Genomic DNA, 25,637 nt, shown 5'->3' on the forward strand with positions numbered 1-25,637 from the left:
TTCTTAATACAATTATTTTAGAAGTTAACCAAAAAACCAGATATAGTTTACAATTTTAAATAACGCATATTGGTTAATATCGTAAGGTTAACATTCTGGGGAATTCAACAAAAGTTATGGTATAACATATGTATTTACGAAACATAGCAAAACTATCCATCAATAAGAAATATGTGTCATTTAGAACAAAAACTTGTGTAAAGAAGTAGTTCTTTTTTTAATAGACTGCCATTCGAACCCCTGCATACACGGAGCATGCCAGAATAGTGCAACTGGTTATACATGCAGCTGTCGTCAGGGATACTCGGGCATTAACTGCAACAAAGGTAGAAACAATATTTTAAGATTATTACATAAATATCAGAATATCGAGTTTCAAATCTGTGTCTAACATTGATTTTTAGCGATAATCTTCCTTTCTAGAAATATACTATTTTTTTTGTATTCATTTGTGTAAATTTCCACCTTACACATTGATAAAGTAGTATAAAATGAGTATGACTGTTTGTGTACTTGTTTTTATTATTTGTGTTTCCAATCTATTTTATTTTATGTTATCTGCAATTATAATTCAGATACTTTTTACTCGAAAATAACTCGCTACATCCACAATGTCAATAGTAGATTTGAACGGATCTCCGTGTTGGAGTAATTAATATTATTATTATATAATCCGCCCTGAAGGCGTGGATATAAACTTCCTTTAGGAACGAACGGGGAGCCTATCTTTGTCGACTTCTTCTAATTTTGTATATGAATCCGAGTTAATTTTTACTGTATTAGACTATATCGTGTTTGTAATGACATGAGCAACACGTTTTTCTATGTTGAGTTGAGTGTACTGTTGTTTGTCTTCTTGTCTTTTTCCTTTTTGGTCATGGCTTTGTATGCTTATTTTCGATCTATGAGTTTAACTGTCCTTTTGTTATATGTTTTGTTCACACATTATTGTCAATATTATTGACTTTGATGCTATTTTCATACAAGTGACAGTTTTGCCTAGCTTAATCCGATTTAATCCTCCATTTTTTACATAAGAAAATGCCTGTACAGTGTCAGAGATATGATAGTTGTTATCCATTCGTTGTGTGTGTTTCATTTGTTTGAGGTTTTGAATTTGCCATTTAATTAGGTACTTTCCGTTTTGAATTTTCCTTGGAGTTCAGTATTATTGTGATTTTACTTCTGATTGTAATACATGGGTAAATTACACCACAAAAATGGACATACTCTTTTTTGTTTCAGGAAGTCGATATCTTTCATAAATTGATTCAGAACTACAACGATTTGTTATACCGAAATCAATCTTAAAAAGGACATATTAAAGTTAGATGCTGTCATTTGACCAATTTCAAGACATTTCTTTTGCAGTTATTTAAGATATAACAGTTATCAGTGTAGATGTTAATTTAAAACTTTTTTAAAAATTAAAAACAAATGTTAATAACCCTTAATTTTATAAGTAAATCATATCTTTCAGCGATAAATTGTAAGTACTAATTTGTATGTAGAATGCTAAAGCTTGTAGTTTATTAAACAATGCAATAGAAATACCATATATAACAAGACATTCAAATTATGAAAAAAAGTTGAACATGTTTTTTATTCTTTAATGGCTTTAAGTTTTACTTAAAATCTTCAGAAATGTACCGATTGTGAGTTACTGGCTTCCTAATTATTATTAATCATGTCTTAATATGCAACTTCCAGTACTTACTTGTATTTCATTTACACTTTTTATTTTTATCATTTGCTATATATTCTTACAAGATATTAAACATTCAAACTCGACACAAAGATTGTGAATACTATGTGTGTATAAAGAATGCAAGAACAATACAAGATTCTTAAGATGTGGACACATCTAGTCTCGTTCTATGTGTGTGTTTGTACTTGAATATTTGAATATTTACTGAAACAATTACTTACTTTATGTGGAATATTTAGACTGTAGCAGCAATCCATGCATTCACGGACAATGCAACAATGGTCTCTCTGGATACACGTGTTCATGTTTACCGGGAATCACTGGTTCTAACTGTAATACAGGTACGATACCACACACATACACGCACATACATAGCTATTTTTGGAATGAAATATCATTCAAAAATAGATTTAGAACTAAAACTACTAGGTGTGTCGGAATCAATTTCAAGACATGCGTTTTCCAGTCAATTCAGTGCTGTTCAAACATTTGGTTATGGTGGGTTGATCAATTCATATCTGCTCACTATTGTCAGAGTGGATAACAACTACTATTATTTACCTGAATAATGGTTTTACAAACACCAGAATGATGTACAAACTATGCAGACAGCATGTTGTCGGTCCAAATTCATTGTCATTATTTAATATAAAATAGAGAATAGACTCTTTGTAATATTTCTTTATTTCAATATTCCATTAAGACTTGGAAAAGGTATAACCACAAATATCTTAATTTAAGGAAAATTCCAAAACAGTATCCTTGGTCAAATGGCAAAATCAAGAGCCCAAACACACTAAAGGTATATACTGTCAGATTTCTGACTTAAAACAGGCATTTCCTCATGCAAATAAAGGTGAATCAAACATAAATTAAAAGCTAGATAAACATATCACTGGTATGTCAGTTGCATATAATTCATTATATAAACAATAACGTGGGAGCAAAACCAACACACATCAAAGGTAAAAATGTCCAAAACTATGGTACAGAAGTCAATTTTTCTTTACACCTAATTTGATTAGTTTTTACTACATTTTAGCAATAGACCGTAAGTACTAATTTGTAGATAGACAAAAAAAGCTTTTAGTTTCTATTGATAAGTTATGTAAAATCAGCAACGAAATACCGACAATTTGCAATTAAAGTACTTTATCTATTTTTTCACTGTTAAAAGGTAATAACTTTGTTTTCATTTTTTCATACGCGGACATCTGTCTAGAGGGGATAATAAGTGCAAGGTAGCCACAAAGAGCAACATAAAAATGTGAAGACACGAAAATTAGCTTTCTTAACGCTAAATTATTCTTCTTGTAGCGACGGAACTCTTCTTGTCAATTGTTGTCTCTAATTATTGAGACCTGCCGGAAATAGTTCTATTTTCATAAGATGGAGCTCAAGTTGTTTACTATGACATATAGATATATGATACCATCATACGCAATGCTCTGATTAACAGTGGTTTTTCATTAATATGTTCTCACATATGATCTAAAGATGCATAAATAAACTGTGTGTGCATGGCGTAAAAATCAAGAATATCAAGAGGCAGTCGATCATATGATTCCAGCAATGTTCTTGACTAAAATTGGGTTTTAATTGATATTTTCTACCAATTGATCTAAAGATACATACATAAAGTATTGGTCCCTATAAAAAACGGCCCTGCATTTGTTTGCAAGTGTCCTAAATGAAGAAGTTGATCTTTAGTCGTTTGTTTATGTGAATCATAAGTGTTTTTCTTTTTTTATATAGTTTAGACAATTGGTTATCTCGTTTCAATGGTTTTACACATGTGTCATTATTTGGGGTCCTTTATAGCTTGTTACAAGTTGCTCAAAAGGAAGCTACCAAAACAAGAGTTCTGAATTGTGAATTTAAAATCATCCCTTCGTAAATCTTACAGACGCCATCCACAGATGGTTGTCCGTTAAGGAATATTTGTTCCACATATGCTAGGGGATATGTTTCATATGTTGTAAATACAATCCGTTCCCTTTTAACGAATATGACCTACCGCATTAGACTTAAAACCAAGTGTGTACTTATATGAGTAACGCGACGTAAGCCACATAAGGAGCAGAATCTTCCTTCCCTTTCTGCGCACCCTAAACATTAATATGCCAAAGGACATATAAAAATAATGAAATTATTTTTTAAAACTAGCATTCATATAAACAAAGGAGGGGTGAAAGATTCTGGAGGGACGCCATGGCAAAAAAAATGACAAATAGACAAACAATAGTACACAAAACAACATTGAAAAATAAAGACTTAGCAACACGTATCCCACCAAATACTTGCGGTAAGGTGTTTTAATTGGTTTAATATGATTTATGTTTAGACTGCAATCCCAATCTTTGTTTACACAACGGATTGTGTCATAATTCCTTTTCTGGATATTCATGTACTTGCCAACAAGGATACATCGGACAACACTGTCAACAAAGTATGTATGAATAATCATAATTCTTTGTATAATCAATTAACAAACCATTAAATTGAAATACCGAAGAAAATCCAAACAGGGTTAATCTATAAAACATTATACATGTATTTCCAGTGCCTGCGGGAGATATTGAGATTTATTCATCCAAAAATGTTCATAGTTCATAGTTCACGAGGACTTTGTCCAAGAGAAATATGATTGTTCGAGTTTGTGCAAATCTTCCTACATGAACATAAAATATTTGTTTGTATAATACACTTTTTCTCTTATCCACTTGTTTTTATAACAATACACTACATACACATTGAAAAATAGAAAGAGTTATTTAAAAAAAGAAATTTAAAAACTATGTATATTAATCGCGCGTAAAGTCGAACGATGTAGTCCCGACATTTCAGATGGGGATAAGATTTGTTCAATGACACGTGGGATAGTATCAACCAATCAAATATCGACTTTACTATCAACATGTATAGACATTGAAATAAAACAAACGATCGAATTTATAAAACAAACGAATGACTAGAATACAACTGTCATATTTCTGAATTGGTACAGACAACTTCCGAAGAACGCAAACTTAACCTCCTTCATATATGACAGATGTAAACAGTTCCTGCTTATTGAAGAAATCATGTAAGCAACTAAAACAGACATAATTTCTTAATGTTATATTGATCGTTACAAAATAAGCGTGACTCTCGTTCTACATAATGATTACGTGTCTTTGATATGCAATAGACAAATATACCGACATCACGGTATAGTATTGTATGATAAATGTTACTTACATCTATAAAGAGAGATTTTTTTATTTCCGATTCCTCAAATCATTACCAAAATTTTTTGGCAGATGTTTAGGTACAACTTGGTACAACAAATAGGGAATCAAATCTATATTCATTACCTACGATAGTGTGTGTAATCGATTATATATGTTCTAAGGTAACCGTTGCACAACGGTTTATAATTAGGTGTATTACCCCGGCTATTGCATAGACAAAAAGAAGCTTAATATCAAGCACATTTGGTTGCTATCTTAATAAGTGTCTGTTATATATTAATTAAAGAATGAATAGGTTTGCACTTTTTGGTAGGCTTTTGAAAAAACAAGATATAATAAGAGCTTTTTTTTAAACTACAAAGTGGACATCATTAAAATGCATTGATGATAAAGATAAACATAAATTCTGTTCCATTCCTAAATTGACTTACCTAATTTTGTCAGTAATTTTCAAGAACATGTATTCTTATTTTTAGCTGTTGACCGTAAGTACATGTAATTAATTACAATACTTTTCGGTTCATTATTCGATAACATATTCTAAAAAGTCAAATATCAAAATTTTAGAAAAACCATGTTATTTTTTCAGAGTTTTTTAAAAACATTGCAGATGTATTATGTATGAAAAATCTAGATATAATCATTTTCAGCTTAATTTGTCTTTCTTCATCGAATTTATGATTTACCATCGGTTAACTATACTGTTTTTCTTAAACAAACGTTAACATATTTTATAATTTTTATTGTCCATAGAGTGTGCAGTCAATCCTTGTACACATGGCGTATGTTCTAGTAACATTACTGGATATACGTGTGCATGTGATCCTGGTTATATTGGAAACAACTGCGATACCCGTAAGTAAATATTAGATACCTTTTACACAGATTTCTTGAAATAAATAAAATATTGACTTTGAAACAAGCCGTATGCTTATTGTCTGTAGAAAGTCCGGAATGTTGTCGGCGGTTGTTTTTTATGTTCGTTTCGAAATATTCGTATTATTCGATATCGATGGTAAACTACTGATAGTCACTTTCAAATACAAAAATTGTGTTTCGCATTTAGCAAACAAATGTTTAGTGTACCGATTGTAAAGTCACCTGTCTTTTGTATTAAACTATATGGTGATATTCACAAAAAAATCTCAAGTGTAAAATTAATCTTACGATAAAATATTTAGTTGAAATATTTTAGACTAACGATGAATTTTACACTTAAGATTTTTTGTGAAAGGGCTACTTATCATCTTGTAATTTGTATCCTTCGGTTGTCGTCTGATTAATACACACATTACACCTCTGGTATCCATAATCTGTAGACGCTGCATGAGGCATAACTTAAAAGTTTACTCAACTTACTCATTTGACAGACTCGCTTCAGTTTACTTTGTTGTCTGCCATTCTACAATGAAGTAGGCATGCTAACTAATGTTATTATATCGTATGCATAAGACGGCAATGAGTTTATTCAGATTGAAATTACAAAACGTCCTTACAGTGCAATTATTTATATCTATATTTTGTAAATAAAAGAAACCGATATTATCCATGTAATATCATAATTACACTATATTATGTTCTAATACTGTACGGGTTTGATGCAAATTGATCATTGGTATTTATCTTTAGAAATATCATTAACGTTAGTAAATGAGCATTTCAACACTTTTAAACATGTATATTAAAATTAAAATTTGGAAATTTGCTTACAGAACCATAATCCTAATATCTTTGATGTATTTTGTTATGTTATAATTTATTACACTCTGTTCAAATATACTTACAATCAACGTAGCATTACTATATACATGTTTGTTTTAATTCATAGTTTAATTATTTACGCATGACGTAAACATACTAAAAAAAGACGTGGAATGATTGCCAATGAGACAAATCTCCAAAACAGACCGAATGACACAGAAATTAGCAACTGAACTAGTATATATTTGTTTAGGGGCCAGCTGAAGGACGCCTCCGGGTGTGGGAATTTCTCGTTGCATTGAAGACCTGTTGGTGACCTTCTGCTGTTGTCTGCTCTATGGTCGGGTTATAACAGTTGTCTCTTTGGCACATAACTATAGGTCAAACTACTTTGATATTATTGCGATATATGATTTACATGAATTTAAATCTTTTCTTTTAGTACTAGACCGTAAGTAAATAAAGGCAACAGTAGTATACAGCTGTTCAAAACTCATAAATCCATGGACAAAAAACTAAATCGGGGTAACAAACTAAAACTGAGGGAAACGCATTAAATATAAGAGGAGAACAACGACACAACATTAAAATGTAACACACACAGAAAGGGACTAAGCACTAGACAAAATCCTATGAGAATAACAAATATAACATCAAAACCAAATAACTGAAGTTGGCATAGATAAGTACCGTGACACGTCTTATAGTAATGTGAATTCACACTCAAAAATAAGAGAAAACAAACGACACAACGGGAACACAACGTAAAAATGTAACACACACAGAAACGAACTACATGTATAATATAACAATGGCCATATTCCTGACTTGGTACAGGACATTTTTAAAGGAAAAAATGATGGGTTGAACCTGGTTTTGTGGCATGCCAAACCTCCCTCTGTTATGGCCATGTGAAATATAACATTAAAATGACAACAAAACATTACAGGACTACAATATAACAAAATAGGAGAACATAATTGACAAAGAAACACACGAATAATAGCTAACAAAAGGCAACAAGTTTAAAATTTTAATACGCCAGAAGTGCATTTGTCCACACAAGACTTACTAGTGACGCCCAGATACAAAAGTTTGAAAGCCGAAACAAGTACAAAGTTGAACAGCATCGAGGACCAAAAGTTCAAAAAAGTTGTACCAAAAACGGCCAGGGTTTTCTGTTAGGTACCAGAACATCCCTATTATTTAGAATAATTTATACTTTTGCAAACAGTAAATTTTATAAAATGACTATACAAAAGATATATGATAAAACTGAAGTATTAACTAATTACAGGAAACATCCTAAATACACTGCATAACCCGACGAAATGTAGCACATCCGAATAAGTTTAAACCTCAACGCCAAGTGACGTCATATTTGAAATTGTAAAAAATGACAAAAAAATTACGTCACATTTAAATTTGTAAAACGGATCATAAAAAAATGAAAAATGACGTCACATTTGAATGAATAAGATAGAATAAGGATTGATTTAAGATTATATTTGAACTAAATACTGATATTACATTTAATAACAATGCACATTTCAACACTTATTAATAGCAAACTAAGGTAGCAATTAACTATATTATATGTCCGGTTTGTTTTGAATCTAACTTCAAACGTTAACCATCGTACAGATTACGTTGAACTAAATGAAATCTAATTAATGAAGGCGGTGATTAATTTTCTTTACCATAACACACGAATATAATAGAAAAGACGTGAACACATGAGACTGTCATTAAAGTGAGAGGGTTAGCGCTATAGAACCAGGTTTAATCCACCATTTTCTACATTTGAAAATGCCTGTACCAAGTCAGGAATATGACAGTTTTTGTCCATTCGTTTTTGATGCGTTTTGTTATTTGATTTTGCCATGTGATTATGGACTTTCCCAATTGATCTTCCTCTAAGTTCAGTATTTTTGTGATTTTACTTTTGACAAAATCCGATGAGAATTACAAATATAACATTGAACATTTAAACTAAATACATGAATTTGGGATAGATAAGTACCATAACACGTCTTATAGTAATGCGAATTCACACTCAGCAAAACAGCCACAATCGGTAATAAGTCACGTTTGGTAATTAAAAAAATAGACGACGTAATGACAAACCACAATCTACCATGTGGTAAAAATGTCCTTAGCTAGTTTGGTCAAAGTAACATCGTATGGATCCACCAATTTGTGATGGTGTCCATAAAATATACGGATTGTCAATTTTAATCTGTCCTCCTCATAACTTTGTTGAAGCAGTTTCTGCGTAAACGTTTTCTACAATGTTTGTATGTGCATCGTTATGAGCAAGTGTCCCAACGTGTTTCAGAGATTATTTTTAGAAATAATTCATGGCAGCCGTTGATTTGTTTTCATTTACTATGGGTTGGGCATTTATATTCGATTATTATACCCTGAGCGTTAGCGTGTGGAACTCATCGTGTTCCTAAGGTTAGTACAAACTTGTTGATAAGCTTAATTTGTGGAAAGAAGTACGGGATAATCCTTACGAAGATTATAACGTGCCAGATATCATTTGTCTGTCAATAAACTTGTAATCGCGTCCCTAAAATTCCGTAAAATTTCGAACAGTTATATCAACCTCACCATTTGAATTTTGAATGTTAAAGCTTTCTTGTGAGAATCAACCACCTATTAAAGAAAACCCCTTCCCTGGAATATCGATTCAATGTGGTGATATATAATCCATATGCAGGCATTGCAGGAATAGATAAGTATTTTACAGCTCAAAATCTGTTATATTCATGAAACTATTTAAAATGTTATGAGACAGGTAGTATAGTTTTTGTCAATGGTTGTGTCGTTTTTATGTTAACTAAATATAAAAATAAGATGAAATAACGCATATTATATTCTTAATTGTTTTCTGAAAATTTATCAATATTCATTTCAATATGACCACAATTTTATAAAAGTATGCACTGATAATTCCACGTATTTTATTTGCTTTTATTAATTTGTTTTCTAGGTTGTGCAACAAATCCATGCGTACATGGTAGATGTGTTAATGGACAAATACAATTTTCATGTGTATGCAACAATGGTTACACAGGTCGCACGTGTTCTCATCGTAAGTTTAGCATAATTTGTACGAGTAAAGAAAACTATTTCTCAAAGTATAAAATCAATTTCAAGATAGCATGCAACCGATTTGCTTTTCTTGATTAATATTACCAGAAAGGCTTTCAAACAAACGTTGGAAACCTAGGCATGTTTTAATACATAAACACGTGTTGAGCTACGTCACAGGCACAGACCTAAACAATTAAACCCAATTTATCTAAGTTCAGCATTGTATGAGGGAGTTTGAACACCAGAGTTTGTACAAGTAATAACGTGTGCCTCTTTGATAAAACATCGAAATCTAACACAAACATAATTTGTTTACTTTACAATTAAATATGTCCATTCACATTCTACCTTGAATATTCAAAAATTTATTAGTTTTAATATGCGTGTTTACCATCTGATGACAAATATTCGTACGAAATTTTATTAAGTGACTCTTGAATAAATGTTTATTTTCGAACATGAATGTTGTATCAAATTCTTTTTACAAAATATCTAGTGACGATGTATTTTAAATTAATCAAGTGTTATTTTGCAGCTCCAGACTGTAAGTGCAATATGTTGAATTTAAATACTTCACTTTGTAACAACTAAAATAATGTGATGATGCAATTTCTATTTTACGTTCACGTGATTGCCCATTATCCGTTTGAATCTTTAGTTTTTTCTACGTTTCTGCATTTTTAAAAACATTTCTTCTCTTGTACCTCTTAATCGAGAAACTTCTAATGAATGAGTACAGGGGTAAGACAGACAGCTAACAAAAAGAGAAGAAGACGTAAATAAACCATCTGAATTGTTTAATGTGCTAATAACCAAACGTACTAAGTATATAGACACTAGTGGTTATCGTTTAAGATATCGTGTTGACGGTTTTCATGCACACAAACGAACTGTCATGGATAGAATATTCGTTTTCTTGTTTTTTGTGTCAGTACAACATGTACAATAAACGGTAAATACGTAAGCTTCTATTTTTAAACATCCTTTTGACTGCAAACCAATTATCATGACATTTGTAACATTGGTTTGTTTAAACAGTCTAAAATAATCAACATATAAGTACCATGAATTATTTTAGTGTTAAACCAAGAACAGAAAAAAGCATAGCATATCAGTTTTTCTCTTTAGATATAAGTAGATAAGTGTGTTAAACATGCTGGTTATCAAGCAATGTATTTTGTTATGTACACAGCCATGTATCACCATCATTGATGGCGATCCGATGGATACATCTGTTGTAGGGTTGTCACTGACTCAGATGTACTTATAAATATAATTATTTTCTGTGACTGTATCTTACATTCATTTGTAGGATCCTTTACTATAGATAATTTAGCTGATCTGTAACAATAACATCTTCATGCCTTATATATCATGTACTGCAGTACGCCGCTAGATTAAAACTGACGTGGAAAGGTAACACACGGCCAGCGAAAGCTCTTAAATTTAGAGCCCAGGTGGTCGTGTGGTCTAGCGGGACGGCTGCAGTGCAGGCGATTTGGTGTCACGATATCACAGTAGCATGGGTTCGAATCCAGGCGAGAGAAGAACCAAAAATTTGCGAAAGCAAATTTACAGATCTAACATTGTTGGGTTGATGTTTAGACGATTATGTACACAGCCATGTATCACCATCATTGATGGCGATCCGATGGATATATATATATATACATTACTTTTGTAAGGGTTACGGCCCTTTAATGTATTGTTACAGACTTATTATCGTGACGTTACGTTAAGACGTGAAACCGGTTGGAGAAAAATGTAGAGAATTAATGGACTTTAAGAGCATTTTGAAATTCAATTTTATTTATATATATATGTATATGTATACCATTTTTTAAACAATGAATTATATACAATAACCGAAAAACTTCTTGCTGTCAGCCTGTTCCAGGAATACAATTGTTTCTTTTACAGTTACAACCTCGACGACGCAGTCTAGTAAGTACATAGTAATCTATCATGTCTTGTTCGAAATTAAATGTCTTGTTATTTGGTTTGAAATTCCATCTTTTTTTATTCAATGCTCTTTTAATACGACGATACAAGGGACATCTTGTCAAAGTAAGAACAGTTCGTAATCAATTCCATCCTTCTTTAAAAACAAAAAGAGGGATGGACGAAATATACCAGAGGGAGAGTCAAACTCACAAATCGAAAATTAACTGACAACGCCTGGCTAAAAAAAAAGAAGACAAATAGACAAACAATAGAACACATGACACAACATAGAAAACTTAAGAATAAGCAACACGAATCCCAACAAAAACTAGGGGTGATCTCAGGTGCTCCCCTTTAACATGTATTTTATAACTAAAGATTCATTTAGTAACGCCTTTCAGTAATTACAGATATTGCTAACTGAACTAAATGCAACCTACAACCTCCACGAACAAATTAATATAATCGTTTACCTTACAGTTACAACCTCAACGACCCAGTCAAGTAAGTAGTTATATTATATTGCCTTCCAAATATAGTTTCGATTTCTTATATAATTTCAACGAAAAAAAATCATCATGTCATAGAAAGGCCATTAAATATGAGTGAAAAGCACATCGTAACAAAATCTATAAACAAAAATACTAAACTTCATGAACAATGTCTTCTGATCATCAGAGAGATTTAATTCGAAAGACATAAATTAATCTTCATCCGTCTTAATAAGTAAGTTGAGGAAAGTTTACGTAGAGGAAATTAATGAAAACAAGTATTAATGAGTCCCTCTCATCCCTTGTTTCCAGACACGGTTACGGTTACGGTTTAAAATTAGAACCATTTGACATCTTACTGATGAAGGACATTATTTATCAGGAATAATTATATAACATTTGTTTATTTTTGGTGATGTTGTACCCTTTTCGGCTTGCTTATATATATAGTATATAGTATATGTGCTTCCAAATACCGTTTCGATTTTTATATAACTGAGAAGACAGTATTTGTCGAAATCTTTGTCATGTTTGTGAAGTACCATCTTTTCCGAAAGTTAATTATTTTGTATTTGTTATCAGATAAATAATTTAAACCGTTTTGTTTAATCTGGCTATTCGGTTTTTTTGACAATTTCCATGGTAGATAAAGGCAACAGTAGTAAACCGCTGTTCAAAACTCATAAATCCAGGGACAAAAAACAAAATCGGGGTAACAAACTAAAACCGAGGGAAACGCATTAAATATAAGAGAACAACGACATAACACCGAAACGTAACACACACAGAAACGGACCAAGCATCAGACAAAACACCACGAGAATAACAAATATAACATGAAAACCAAATACATGAATTAGGGATAGACAAGTACCGTGCCACGTCTGATCTCAATATCTCAAAAATAAGAGACAACACAAACGACTCAACGTTAAAATGCAACACACACAGAAACGAACAATAATATAACAATGGCCATCTTCCTGACTTGGTACAGGACACTTTTAAAGGGGAATAAAAGTGGTGGGTTGAACCTGGTTTTGTGGCATGCCAAACCTCGCACTTTAATGGCAAAGTTAAATATAACATTGAAATGACAACATAATATTACAGGACTACAATACAAATAAATAGGAGAACATATTAGTAAAAGAAAAACATGATTAATAGATAACAAAAAGCATCAGGTTTAAAATTCAATACGCCAAAAACGCGCCTTGTCCACACAGGACTTACAAGTGACGCCCAGATATAAAAGATCGAAAGAGAAAAAAGTACAAAGTTGTACAGCACTGGAGATAAAAAGTTGAAAAGGTTTCGCCAAATACGGCATTGTTTTTATGCCCGGGATAAGAACATTCTTATTATATAGAACAATTCATGCTATTGCAAACAGTAAATTTTATCAAATGAATATGAAAGAGATATACATAAAGAATTATTAGACGTTTTAAGAATATTCGTTGTTCGACCAGCTAGTCAATTGCGTTTTGATACTATATACTTGTTCACTTTTTCTTATATTTTGAAAAATGTTAATTGTGCTGTATTTAGACCCCTCAGATATTTAATATATTATAAAACTATGTGAATGATTACAATGAATATGATATTCGATTGTTCAATTCTATGTATGTTATATTACAGGTCTTCCTTGTGAAGATAAAACGGGAATAGATTGTAAACCGTTTGTTGTCAGCAATCTCTGTAATGTACCTACAGTTAGGATCAACTGTGCAAAGACTTGCAAACTCTGTTCGCCAGTTCATGTTGCAAACGGACCTCCAATTGGATAAACTTGAACAATCAGGTCTTCAAAATGTTTTATTTTTTGTTACTAAATAAAAGTGTCATTTTTTTAAGACGGAAACTTACAACGTGCCTTTGTTTAACCAACTATCATTTTGTACGATTGATATCATCTTTCATTCTACACAAGACTCATCAGTGACGCTCATATCAAAATACTTATAAAGCCAGACAAGAACAAAGTTGAAGAGCATTGAGGATCCAAAATTCCAAAAAGTTGTGCCAAATACAGCTAAGCTAATCTCTGCCTGGGATAAGAAAATCCTTAGTTTTTCGAAAAGTTCATGTTTTGTAAACAGGAAATTTATTAAAAAAAAATGACCACATTATTGATATTCATGTCAACACCGAAGTATCGATTACTGGACTGGTGATACCCTCGGAGACGAAACGTCCACCAGCAGTGGCATCGACCCAGTGGTGTAAATAGTTATCAAAGGTACAATTATTATAATTTAGTACGCCAGACGCGCGTTTCGTTTACACAAGACTCATCAGTGACGCTCATAACAAAATATTCTTAAAGCGAAACAAGTACAAAGTTGAAGAGCATTGAGGATCTAAAATTCCAAAAAGTTGTGCCAAATACGGCTAAGCTAATCTATGCCTGGGTTAAGAAAATCCTTAGCTTTTCGAAAAGTTCAATGTTTTGTAAACAGTAAATTTATAAAAAAAAAAAAAATGACCACATTATTGATATTCATGTCAACACCGAAGTGTTGACTACTGGGCTGGTGATACCCTCGGGGACGAAACGTCCACCAGCAGTGGCATCGACCCAGCGGTGTAAATAGTTATCAAAGGTACCAGGATTATAATTTAGTACGCCAGACGCGCGTTTCGTCTACACAAGACTCATCAGTGACGCTCATGTCAAAATATGTGTAAAGCCTTCTAAAGAAAGTATGTTGTGGGATACGATGAAGACCATACAAGATTTATTTTTTTACGGAAAACATTTTCCAACGTGTCTTAACAATTTTTTGCTGTAAGTAGTTCTATTAATTACTAACGGGAGGTTTGGCTAGTCATAATGCCAGGTTAAACAAACAGTAAAATCTCGAAAATTCTGAACTTTGAGGAAAATTAAAAAGCACTGTATAATCAAAGTACTAAACATCGGATGACCGCAAGGATAGTAAAAGCACTTGTCACTGAATGGATTGAACCTGGTTTTATAGCGCTAAACCTCTGACTTGTATGACAGTCGCAACCTATCATTTATTCTATCAATGTCCTTGTTGTGCAAAGTCATGAATATGACAGTGGTTATCAATAAGTTCGTTTCAATTTATGTTGACGTTTGTTTTTGTTGCAATTCAGCATTTTTCAATGTAGGTTAAAAACTCTTCAAAATAATAAAAGCCCTGGTACAGACGGGCTTACTGCTGAGTTTTACAAATTTTTCTGGATTGATATAAAAAAATATGTGTTAGAAAGCTATGAATATTCCTTCGAAACCGGAACCCTCGCAATAGACCAAAGACGGGGTATTCTTACTCTTATTCCAAAGAAAGATAAAGATAGAACACTCTTGTCGAACTGGCGTCCCCTCTCTATCTTAAAATTTTGATTTTAAATTATTAGCCAAAGTTATTGCGGAAAGAATGAAATTATTTCTTCCAAAGCTTATAGATCCGGACCAAACGGGATATGTGGCTGGTAGATACATTGGTGAAAATCTACGACTCATTGCTGATATTATATTGTTAACTACTTTAAAGAATTATCCAGGGCTTATATTACCGGTCGATTTCGAAAAAGCGTTTGATACGCTAGAATGGAAATTTATTCAAAAAGCATTGGTTTGTTTTAATTTTTTGTAGCATTTTCCGGAAATGGGTCTTAACTTTATACTCAAATATATCTAGTCTTGTCGTTAATAATAGATTTAGTTCTAGTCCATTCACAATTGAGAGAGGTGTTCGACAAGGGTGTCCTTTGTCTCCTTTTTTTATTTTGGCCGTTGAACTGCTGGCAATAAGTATTCGTAAGAACAATCAGATATCTGGTATAAAAATTGGGGATACTGAAATCAAAATTTCACAGTTGGCTGATGATACCACTTGTTTTTTGAAAGATGTATTCTCCGCGCAAATTTTATTAGATTCCTTTAACGATTTTGAGAAGTGTTCAGGATTAAAAGTAAATTTTTCTAAAACCGAAGCAACATGGATTGGAAGAAATATGTTTAACAAAGAAGGTTCCCTTCCTATTAAATGGACAGATGGTTTTAAAACCTTAGGTTTAAAATTTAATGCTGATGAAGAAATGGTTTGTTCTAATTTAGATACATGCATAGAAAAAATGGAATCAATGATTAAACTATGGAGGATCAGAAACCTTTCCTTGATCGGAAAAATTGTAATTCTTAAATCACTTGCAATATCGAAGCTTATTTATGTCATTTCATCTACACATGTACCAAGAGCGTATGTAATTAAAATACAACGTGATATTAATAGTTTTTATGGAATGGTAGTACTCCGACAGTTAAATCGGAAGTTATTCAAAAGTCTACAAGCGAGGGGGGACTGAAAGCTCCAAATTTTGAAGTACAGCTGTTATCCTTTCGTATTATGTGGGTAAAAAGATTTCTGTCAGAACATGACTCCAAATGGAAACATGTTTCCAAAGCATTTTTCTCCCTTTTTGATTTAGAGGACTTGTTTATGAGCAGATGTGAATTTGAATTTTTGAATTTGAAAGCACCTCTTTTTTATATAGAAGTGCTATCTGCTTGGAAACATTTCAAGGGTATTTTCATCCCGTTAAATGCATTTCATGTTAGAAAAGAATTTATTTGGTTCAATCCGTTTATCAAAATTGATCAAAAGAGTATTTTTACAGCTCTTGGTACATGAAAGGCATAAGGTTCATCAATGATACTGTAGATGATAAAGGCGATTTTTTGTCTCATAACGCTATTAACAAAAAATATAACCTGAATGTCACTTTTGTAGACATTCTACCTATTAAACTTGCTATACCACGTGACTGGAAAGATTTTTTGTAACAACAACACATGTCACCTAACAGCAACTCATTTGGATTCGTTTTTGAGCATGAGAATAAAAAAATGCCTATTAGTAAATTATTTGCTAAAGATGTATATTCACTTTTTATCGATCGGGGAAGTGTTTCTCCTATTTCACAACAAAGATGGGAAGAAAGTTTTAATATAGAAATTAGTGACGAACAATGGAAAAATATTTATTCATTAGCTTTCAAATGTACTATAGAAAGCAAAATACAAGCTTTCCAATATAAATTACTACACAGAATAGTCTCACATAATTATCTTCTTGAAAAATATAAACTTTCCTTAACTAATGAATGTGCCAGATGTAAAGAAATAGAAACTATAGAGCATAAATGTTTTGAATGTACAGAAATAAAACAATTTTGGAGAGATTTTTCAAATTGCTGGTATTCAGTTTTTGGAGAAAAACTATTCTTGAATAAAGACAGTGTCATTTTTGGTGTATTGAATTCTGATAACTTAGTTTTAAATTATTGCAATCTACAGTCAAAATATTACATTTATTATCTAAAGAACACACAATTAGACAGACTGTTCATATCTGTGCAAGCTTTTCTTAAATTTTTGAAAAGACGTCTGGAGATATTAGAATAGTTATATATTTTTAAAGACAAACACGAATCATTTGTCAACAGATGGGGGGAATTTATGAAAGCTATTTAATTAAATTTATTTTTTAATATTGTTATAGTATAATGTATTCCAAAGTATTCTCAAGACGTATCATATACTGAATATTCACACCACTATCTTGTATTTTTGAACTATGTTTGAACTTATTTGCATAATGTCAATAGTATAACAATGCCATACATGTCATGTCATTCACTTATGTCTTGTAAAAATGTATGTATGCACTGTAGTTTGAACACCAAAAACATCCAAAAAAAATAAAAAAAAATAAAAAGAATACAGGGCATTATAAAAACAAACTACAAATGGTTTGAACCTTACTTTAAAGACTTCTGATGTATGTTGGAATTATACCCTCGCGGCTAGCATTAACTTAGAAACAATTATTTGTTGAGTAAAGGCCTCTTAATTCAACAGTTCAATAGAAACTGACTATTGCCAGGATAAAAAAAAACAAAGGGACTAACACATCGTGCGCAGATACTCTTTGATGGTTAAAAATCTCAGGGACGAGCATTACATAGAGATCTGAGTAAGTGCATCAATCGGGAACTGACAGTAAATGGAAAATCTTACCCATCACACTCAATGACAATAAATAACATAATGATGTGTTGAAAAGTACAATGTTCACCTCAATAGAATTATATTGAAGAAGTATTTCCCAATACTGTAATGAGTACGTCGTCTTTTGATTTATTACGATATGTCCGTGTCTCTACTGATTAGCGACATGTGGCCTTCGATCTATTGATACTAGATTGCCATCTAATCTGTAATTTGACGTGTATATGTAGGTGATGTTTGCAAGACATAAACCTCGTAATAAGATTTGAACAATGGTATCAATACTTTTTAAGTTCATGTAGGTTCCTCCTACCTTTGTTTTTGTTTAACCTGTATTTATATCATCTTAATTAATGTATAAATTTTGCCATCAGTACTTACTGTTGGGTCAAGTTATACAGCCTTTACATATTTCAAGTGTAGTACGACAACAGCATATATCCATTTAATAAGCAACAATAAAAATAATATTCAATACTGGAATTACTAACATAAATCGGAAACAATTCTATGACAATAAACATTCGAAGGACAAACAATGATGATTAAAGACCAAAAATAAAACCAAGAACGAGCCAAAAAGCACGGAACACAACACTTAAGAGTTAACAACATGAAGATTCTTGTTCCCATAATATAGTGTTATTAACTGGCTGTTTCTGTATTGGCACTGGTATAGATTCAAGGTTTGCTGTATTGGCCTCGAGACCCGTAGGGTCGAGGGCCAATACAGCTGACCGAGAATCTATACCAGTGCCAATACAGAAACAGCCAGTTAATAACACTTTTATTAAATGATTATAAGAGAATTAAAAACCGGAAGTAAACGTCCCGTATGAGCCCATGGGCCAATACAGCTTTTTTCCCGCTTTTTTCTGTATTGGCCCTGTTTTTTTTCCGTTTTAAAACTTTAAGACGTTACAAAACATTGCACATCATTAAACCTGTTTATTTTATGACTTTAATTTAAAAAATATTATACAAATGTTTTTATGCATAACGATACTTCCAAAGTTAAGTAATGGCGTAAGAAAATTGAAAACCGGAAGTGAACGTCCTGTAGGGCTAATACGGCTTTTTTCCCGCCTTTTTCTGTATTGGCCCTGTTTTTTTCCGTATTGGCCCTGTTCGAAGAGCAATATTAAATCTTGATTTATATCGACAGTGGAACGTTTTTAGTATTGCACATACTGATTTATCCGTATTAGGGCTTATTTGCTCATATCATTTAATAAAAGATTATACAAACCTTTTTGATTGGTGGCTAATAAAGAAAAAGGTCTGAAACTCGACCCATATCAGCACCTCGACTACGTCTGGGGCTGATATTGGGGTCTCGGTGTGATACCCGGATCAATATGGAAAAGGTCATGTATTAATCGCTATATATGTTAAAAAATCATTGGAAAATTGGAAAATTGGAAAATACATGGACAGGAATAATCAGTAATATATGTGTAATTCAAGTTTCAGACAATTTATATAATATTCAATTCCGAGCTTAGAATAAATACCGAAATTATAGACTTTGTATACAATATAAAAACGATATTGACACGATATTGTTTACATTGTAATGTATACGATGTGAACGATGACAATACAAAGGTAAACATTATGCTGTTGCAAATTGACACTCCCTTTTTGGGGGACTTTTGTGCAATACAAAACACAAAATAAAGTTCATACCCTCAAGATATGGTCATAATTTCATATTAAATTTACAATGTAGTTTGCAACCATAATTACCAATTGAAATACATCATAAAGGTCTTAAGATAGAAAATGAAATAGATTAGCTTGGCTAAAACTAATATTCCTTTAGCATGTTTAGCATTTAGAAGTAATGTCTAAAAAAAGTTAACAGCTAATCATCCCAAGACAATACAACATTTATTTTAACATAATTTTTCGGTCGTTTAAAAATCGGATTTAAATTACATGTAAACATTGATTTTTATCGATGGGAACGTCAAAACACCGGAAACATTAAAGGACTACCCAAACAATGGATACATATACAGACTCCCCAAAAATCGCAAATACATAGGGTATCCCACAAACACAGGAACCACGTGCGGTCTCCAAACACCAGAAACATTTACAGACTCCACAAACTCTCAAAATTACGTAAATACATATGAACTCCCTAAAACTACGGCAAAACATAAGGAATTTTTCAAACACCGGCAACAAATACGGACTCAAACAGTTGTTATTAGAGTTCTTAATGTGCAGAAACCGTGGCATTATCTCTTCTTCTGATTGATTTCAAACATCAATCAGTCAAAAAGACACCCTACTTTGGTAAGGGTTTACTGTCAGTCAATACTTGTATACCCCAGTAATTTTAGAGTCTCATTCTAACAAGGAAATATATACACAGGGTTTTTTTTTGCACACATAATTATGTTTCAAGAATTCAAGATTATAGCTAATAATATAGGTTGGGTTAGAGTCGTGATTAGAAGCAACTCTCTTGTATCATTTTTATCATTGCTTATCAAATATAAAATTAAAAAGATGTTGTGTAATTGCCAATTAATCTTTTCCCCATAAGAGACAAGAACACATAAAACCTAACAACAAAGTTCGTTATATCTATATATGACATTGTTCAAGATAAATATCGAAACATTGTGTTGATCATCTCTGTAGTTTTTTCGGTACCAACTAAAGCTTTCGCAAGAAACGCAAAATATGGTTAACAGTCGTCTATATTGTGGAGCAGGATCTGCTTACCCTTCCGGAGCACCTGAGATCACCCCTAGGTTTTGGTGGGATTCGTTTTGTTTATTCTTTAGTTTTCTATGTTGTGTCATGTGTACTATTGTTTGTCTGTTTGTCTTTTTCATTTTTAGCCATGGCGTTGTCAGTTTATTTTAGATTTATGAGTTTGACTGTCCTTTGGTATCTTTCGTCCCTCTTTTGGATACATTATTATTTAGTATTTGTTACTGTAGGGTGCCTGTCATATTTATTTTTCGTTTATTCATATGTTAATTGTTCATGATGTTAATTTTCTCTTTTGAATAACATTAAATATGTTTTGCTTATTAGTGTATGGTGACCAATGTTTGCCTGTACGTAATGTCGGATCCTTGTGCATAGTTTTCTTATTTGTAATCATAATCCCTTAATTTCAAATAAATGATATTCTGAGTCCATTGGCGTTTTATTCGAAACGTTTAATCAATTCCGCATAATAACATATCTCTTTCATGATGACTGAAGCTTGCAAAGAAAAAAAAAGATATTTTTATGTAGATTAGACCGTTGGTTTTCCCGTTTGAATGGTTTCACTTTAGTAATTTTGGGGCCCTTTATAGTTTGCTGTTCGTTTTGAGCCAATGCTTCGTGTTGAAGACCGTACCTTGATCTATAATGGTTAACTTTTATAAATTGTGACTTGGGTGGAGAGTTGTCTCATTGGCACTCATACCCCATCTTCCTATATCTATGTAAAAGTTAAATCATTAAATCATTACACATGGTATAAACAAAATAATAGAAAATGCAAATTTTTAAACTAGCTAATAATGGTGTGATTAAGGAGAGACAATGATTAAAATTGAATTTTCATAACTTTGTAAATTCTTCCCATGTGGCGATTAAAGACTCTTCATCATATCCATGAGCACTTAGAAGATATTTCATTTGACTAGCGGAACGAGATTGTTTTGAAAACCTTTTTTCATCTATCAATTCAATTCCTAAAAGATGAGCAGCAATTCCTACATACGTATCATCGATGCTGATTCTTTTGATATATGGAATTGCACTTGATATTCTTATAACCACATCCATTGTGGTTAATATTGTCCCGCCTAATAAATAGTCCGGCCAATAATCGTACCGATATTCTTCCAGTGAAATGTAAGATTTTTCATGAAAACATAATCGGATAGGTTTCCAGCATTGACCTCGATATCCATACATTTTATTTGAAATGTTTAAACTTGTTAACATTCGTACATAAGATAATATTCCTTTCACATTGAGGAGGTAATCATCGTCGATGAATAAAACGTATTGAAGATGAGAACAATGAACACTTATCCATCTAATGTTCAAAGATGTCTTATATATATTATTTCTGTACACGTCATCAAATGATCCTTGGATGATGTCATTATGCGCATGAATTTCTTTATTAATCGCATCTTGTACTTCCGCTTCGTATCCAAGTGAAAAGTAAACATAAATATTAGGATTTCCGCCTTTTCCCCACGTATTTCTTATTGCTGATCTTTGACCATAATTACTACATTTTGATTTTACAATTACTAACAAAGAAACAGGTTTCTTGCAGGCATTTTTAGGTGAATTTATTATATTATATAATCGATAGACATCATTGATTTCTTTAGTATGTGTTGTGCCTGTCTTTTTCAGTTCTTGAACAATACTACTGACATTTCCGAAAGGATAAAGGTATAAAAATGTATCTTTGAACTGTTCGCATTTAACATAATCAAAATAAAGGTATGTTCCAACAAATGTTATTACTACACATGTACACAACGTCAAATTCTTCATCAATCGAAAAAGACGCAAGAAACTTATGTCGATTCTTTTCATCCTATACAAACCACGTGGTACAAACTATGGATGCTGAGTTGATAACCTGTGAAGTTAAAACAGCAATATAAGGAATCACTAAACATGATGTTATTCGCCGTTTATGCACCTGAGACCACCCTCAGTTTTTGGTGGGGTTCGTGATGCATTGTATGTTTGTAGCTGACTGTGTTTTGTGTGCTATTGTTTGTCAAGACAAGACAAGACAATTTATTTCAAATTAGACACATGCATGATGCTACAAGAGGATAACAATTATACATTAACAATTGCATATATACTTATACATTTACAAGCCAAACACACAATAAATAAATAAGTGATATACAATAAATTGAAATATACGATATATTACATGTATATATGTCTTCTTGTCTTTTAACTTATTAGCCATGGCGTTGTCAGTTTATTTTCGATTTATGGGTTTGACTATTCCTTTGGAATCTTTCGCTCCTTTTTTATATATATAATCCCGGCAAGGGAAGAACTATACTTTCCATATCTAACATTATTGAGTTATTTATAGTTTATGATTTTGTCTCGATATATCCAAATAGCAGGAGTTCGCAACCCGGTTGGGTGTAAATACATAATTGCTTCGGACGCACGACATTTTTTAATTTTTTTCATGGTTCATGGTCTATTTTATTAGTTTTTTCTATATTAAAAATAGTCGTTCATATCGGGGCAAAGTAATATCTTTCTTTTGGTTTATTGTCATTATTTTTAATTATTTAAGTTGAAGGGGAATTTGATTAATGATACCAATAAGTTGTTGTAGCCATAAATCAGTGGTCATTAGGTGGTCGTAGTCCATAATAGTGGTTGTTGGTGGATGAAACATGTGCAGTATATTCATTCTAGAGCACCTGAGATCACCCTCGGGTTTTGGTGGGGTTCGTTTTATGCAGTCTTTTAATTTCTTAAAACCATTCTCAATTTTATTTAATTTTCTATATTTTGGTTAAATTGAGTACTGTTTTTTGTCTTTTAAATTAGTGGTTTTTCGCCATGACGTTTTCAGTTTCTTTTCGATTTATGATTTCATTCCATTCCAGTCATGAAAACAGCATTGTTCCTTGAATAAATATAGGTATTGATTGTAAATTATGCATTTTAAACATATTGACTGGTAATCATAAAATCAAAATAAATTGAAAAATAAGATGGTTTCCTATGAATACCAAAAAGAAAGCTATATATAAGCAAAACCCATACTGCATAGTTATTTATAACAGGCCTCCGAAATGACAAATTGTAAAACAAATCATGCAAAACAACGGTCTGTCAAATTAGATGTTCAAATCAATAAGCGAAAAATAATGTAGTTATCGACCAACGACAGCCATTGACCAACAGGCTCCGGACTGAGAGCCGATACATACAGAATCATGCAGGAGCCTGTAATTCACTGTTGACCAACGACAACCACGGATTTACAGGCTCCACTGAGAACATGTACATTGTACATACATAGTCGGTCAGGAGCCGGTAAGTCAGTGGTTATTATTTGTTGTTGTGCAACATATTTTTTTTTTCGTTCATTGATTAACGCATAAATTAGGCCGCTAGTTTTCTCGTTTGAATTGATTTACATTGTGACATTTTATTATAATGTTTAAACTAACTTCTAAGTCATTTTGGTATCTTAAAGAGAGTAGTCTCATTGGAAATCATATCACATATTTTTATTTTATACATACAGTATGTGGCGATTATTGTCCATAAAATGACACATTCATTTCAAGGCCTTTTATAGGGTTTGGGTTTTGCTTATTGTTGAAGGCTGTACTGTGATTTATAGTTTTTAACTTCTATGTCGTTTGGTATGAGAGTGTCTCATTAGAAATCATACTACATATAAATATTTCATAATGTGGTGTCAATAAAATAGCACATTATCCATAAAATAACATACACAGAGAATTATTTACAAAATCTTCTGACACCGCTGTAAAATATTAACAAATATTTTATTACATATTAGGAAATATAAGGTAATAACTTACCCGGAAGTTCGTTAAACGACAATTTTCCTTCTTCTGTTTTAATTTTGTGGCAAAAGTTGAACTTTTATTTCAAAAGACACAAAGTTTGTTTACAGCTAATTATTACAAACAAGAATGATCTCTTTGTATGTCCAAAACCTAATCCTTCACACGGAATACTGTCTTGTTATTTGAAGTGTTTATTCTACACAATTGCAGTGTGCAATAATGGGATTTCATAGTTTTTTTAACGCCTACTTTCGAGATCCTTGGTATTATAAAATAGACTGGAATTGTTATATTGATCTGGTAACTTTAATATTTACATTATTTGCGATTTATTATCATACCCTACACTCGAACATCTAACTATAAAATTACGTGTTTCTTTGATCGTATAACCACATTCAGTTGAAAGTACCTTCGATTTATTATACCTCATAAACTTTGGCCGATAACTGTTTATGGTATATAATTGTGTTTATACTATACACCATTGATGATAAGAAAATGTCTTTTATCATGAGATTTCATTTAAAGTAAGACCGAAAACCAAATATCACACGTGTTCTTATCAAGGGATGGTAAGATTTTTTTCGGTGCGTCGGGATCGGGTGTTTTAAGCTCGGGATTTTTGGATTGATCCTTTCGGGATGCAGAAATTCCTTTTCGAATTGCGGGATATCGGGATTTAAATTTTTTAAATTTGGAACCTTGTGATTACGTGATTTTCAGCCCAGGATTTCGGGATAAGGACCCCTCCAACTCCCCTCTTACCACTGTACACAGTGGCGGATCCAGAGGGGGGCGTAGAGGGCGTACGCCCCCCCCCCCCTT

At 32.2% G+C, this 25,637-nt stretch overlaps 1 protein-coding gene and 1 long non-coding RNA gene across 2 annotated transcripts; one reads left to right on the forward strand and one right to left on the reverse strand.

Annotated features, from left to right (window-relative positions):
- The first annotated feature begins 11,663 nt into the window (after positions 1-11,663).
- Positions 11,664-14,037, forward strand: LOC139502235 (uncharacterized). The gene is made up of 3 exons (XR_011658751.1): positions 11,664-11,688; positions 12,169-12,192; positions 13,827-14,037. It is a non-coding gene; the product is annotated as an uncharacterized lncRNA (long non-coding RNA).
- A 6,859-nt stretch (positions 14,038-20,896) lies between these two features.
- Positions 20,897-25,064, reverse strand: LOC139500994 (beta-1,3-galactosyltransferase brn-like). The gene is made up of 2 exons (XM_071289933.1): positions 24,822-25,064; positions 20,897-22,858 (listed from the first exon to the last, which is right to left on the reverse strand). The coding sequence occupies exon 2, from the start codon at positions 22,810-22,812 to the stop codon at positions 21,811-21,813; it is 1,002 nt and encodes a 333-aa protein (XP_071146034.1). The 5' UTR covers positions 22,813-22,858; positions 24,822-25,064; the 3' UTR covers positions 20,897-21,810.
- Between the last annotated feature and the right edge of the window lie 573 nt (positions 25,065-25,637).

Source organism: Mytilus edulis, chromosome 13, assembly GCF_963676685.1.
Source record: "Mytilus edulis chromosome 13, xbMytEdul2.2, whole genome shotgun sequence".
Classification (NCBI taxonomy): Eukaryota; Metazoa; Mollusca; class Bivalvia; order Mytilida; family Mytilidae; genus Mytilus; species Mytilus edulis.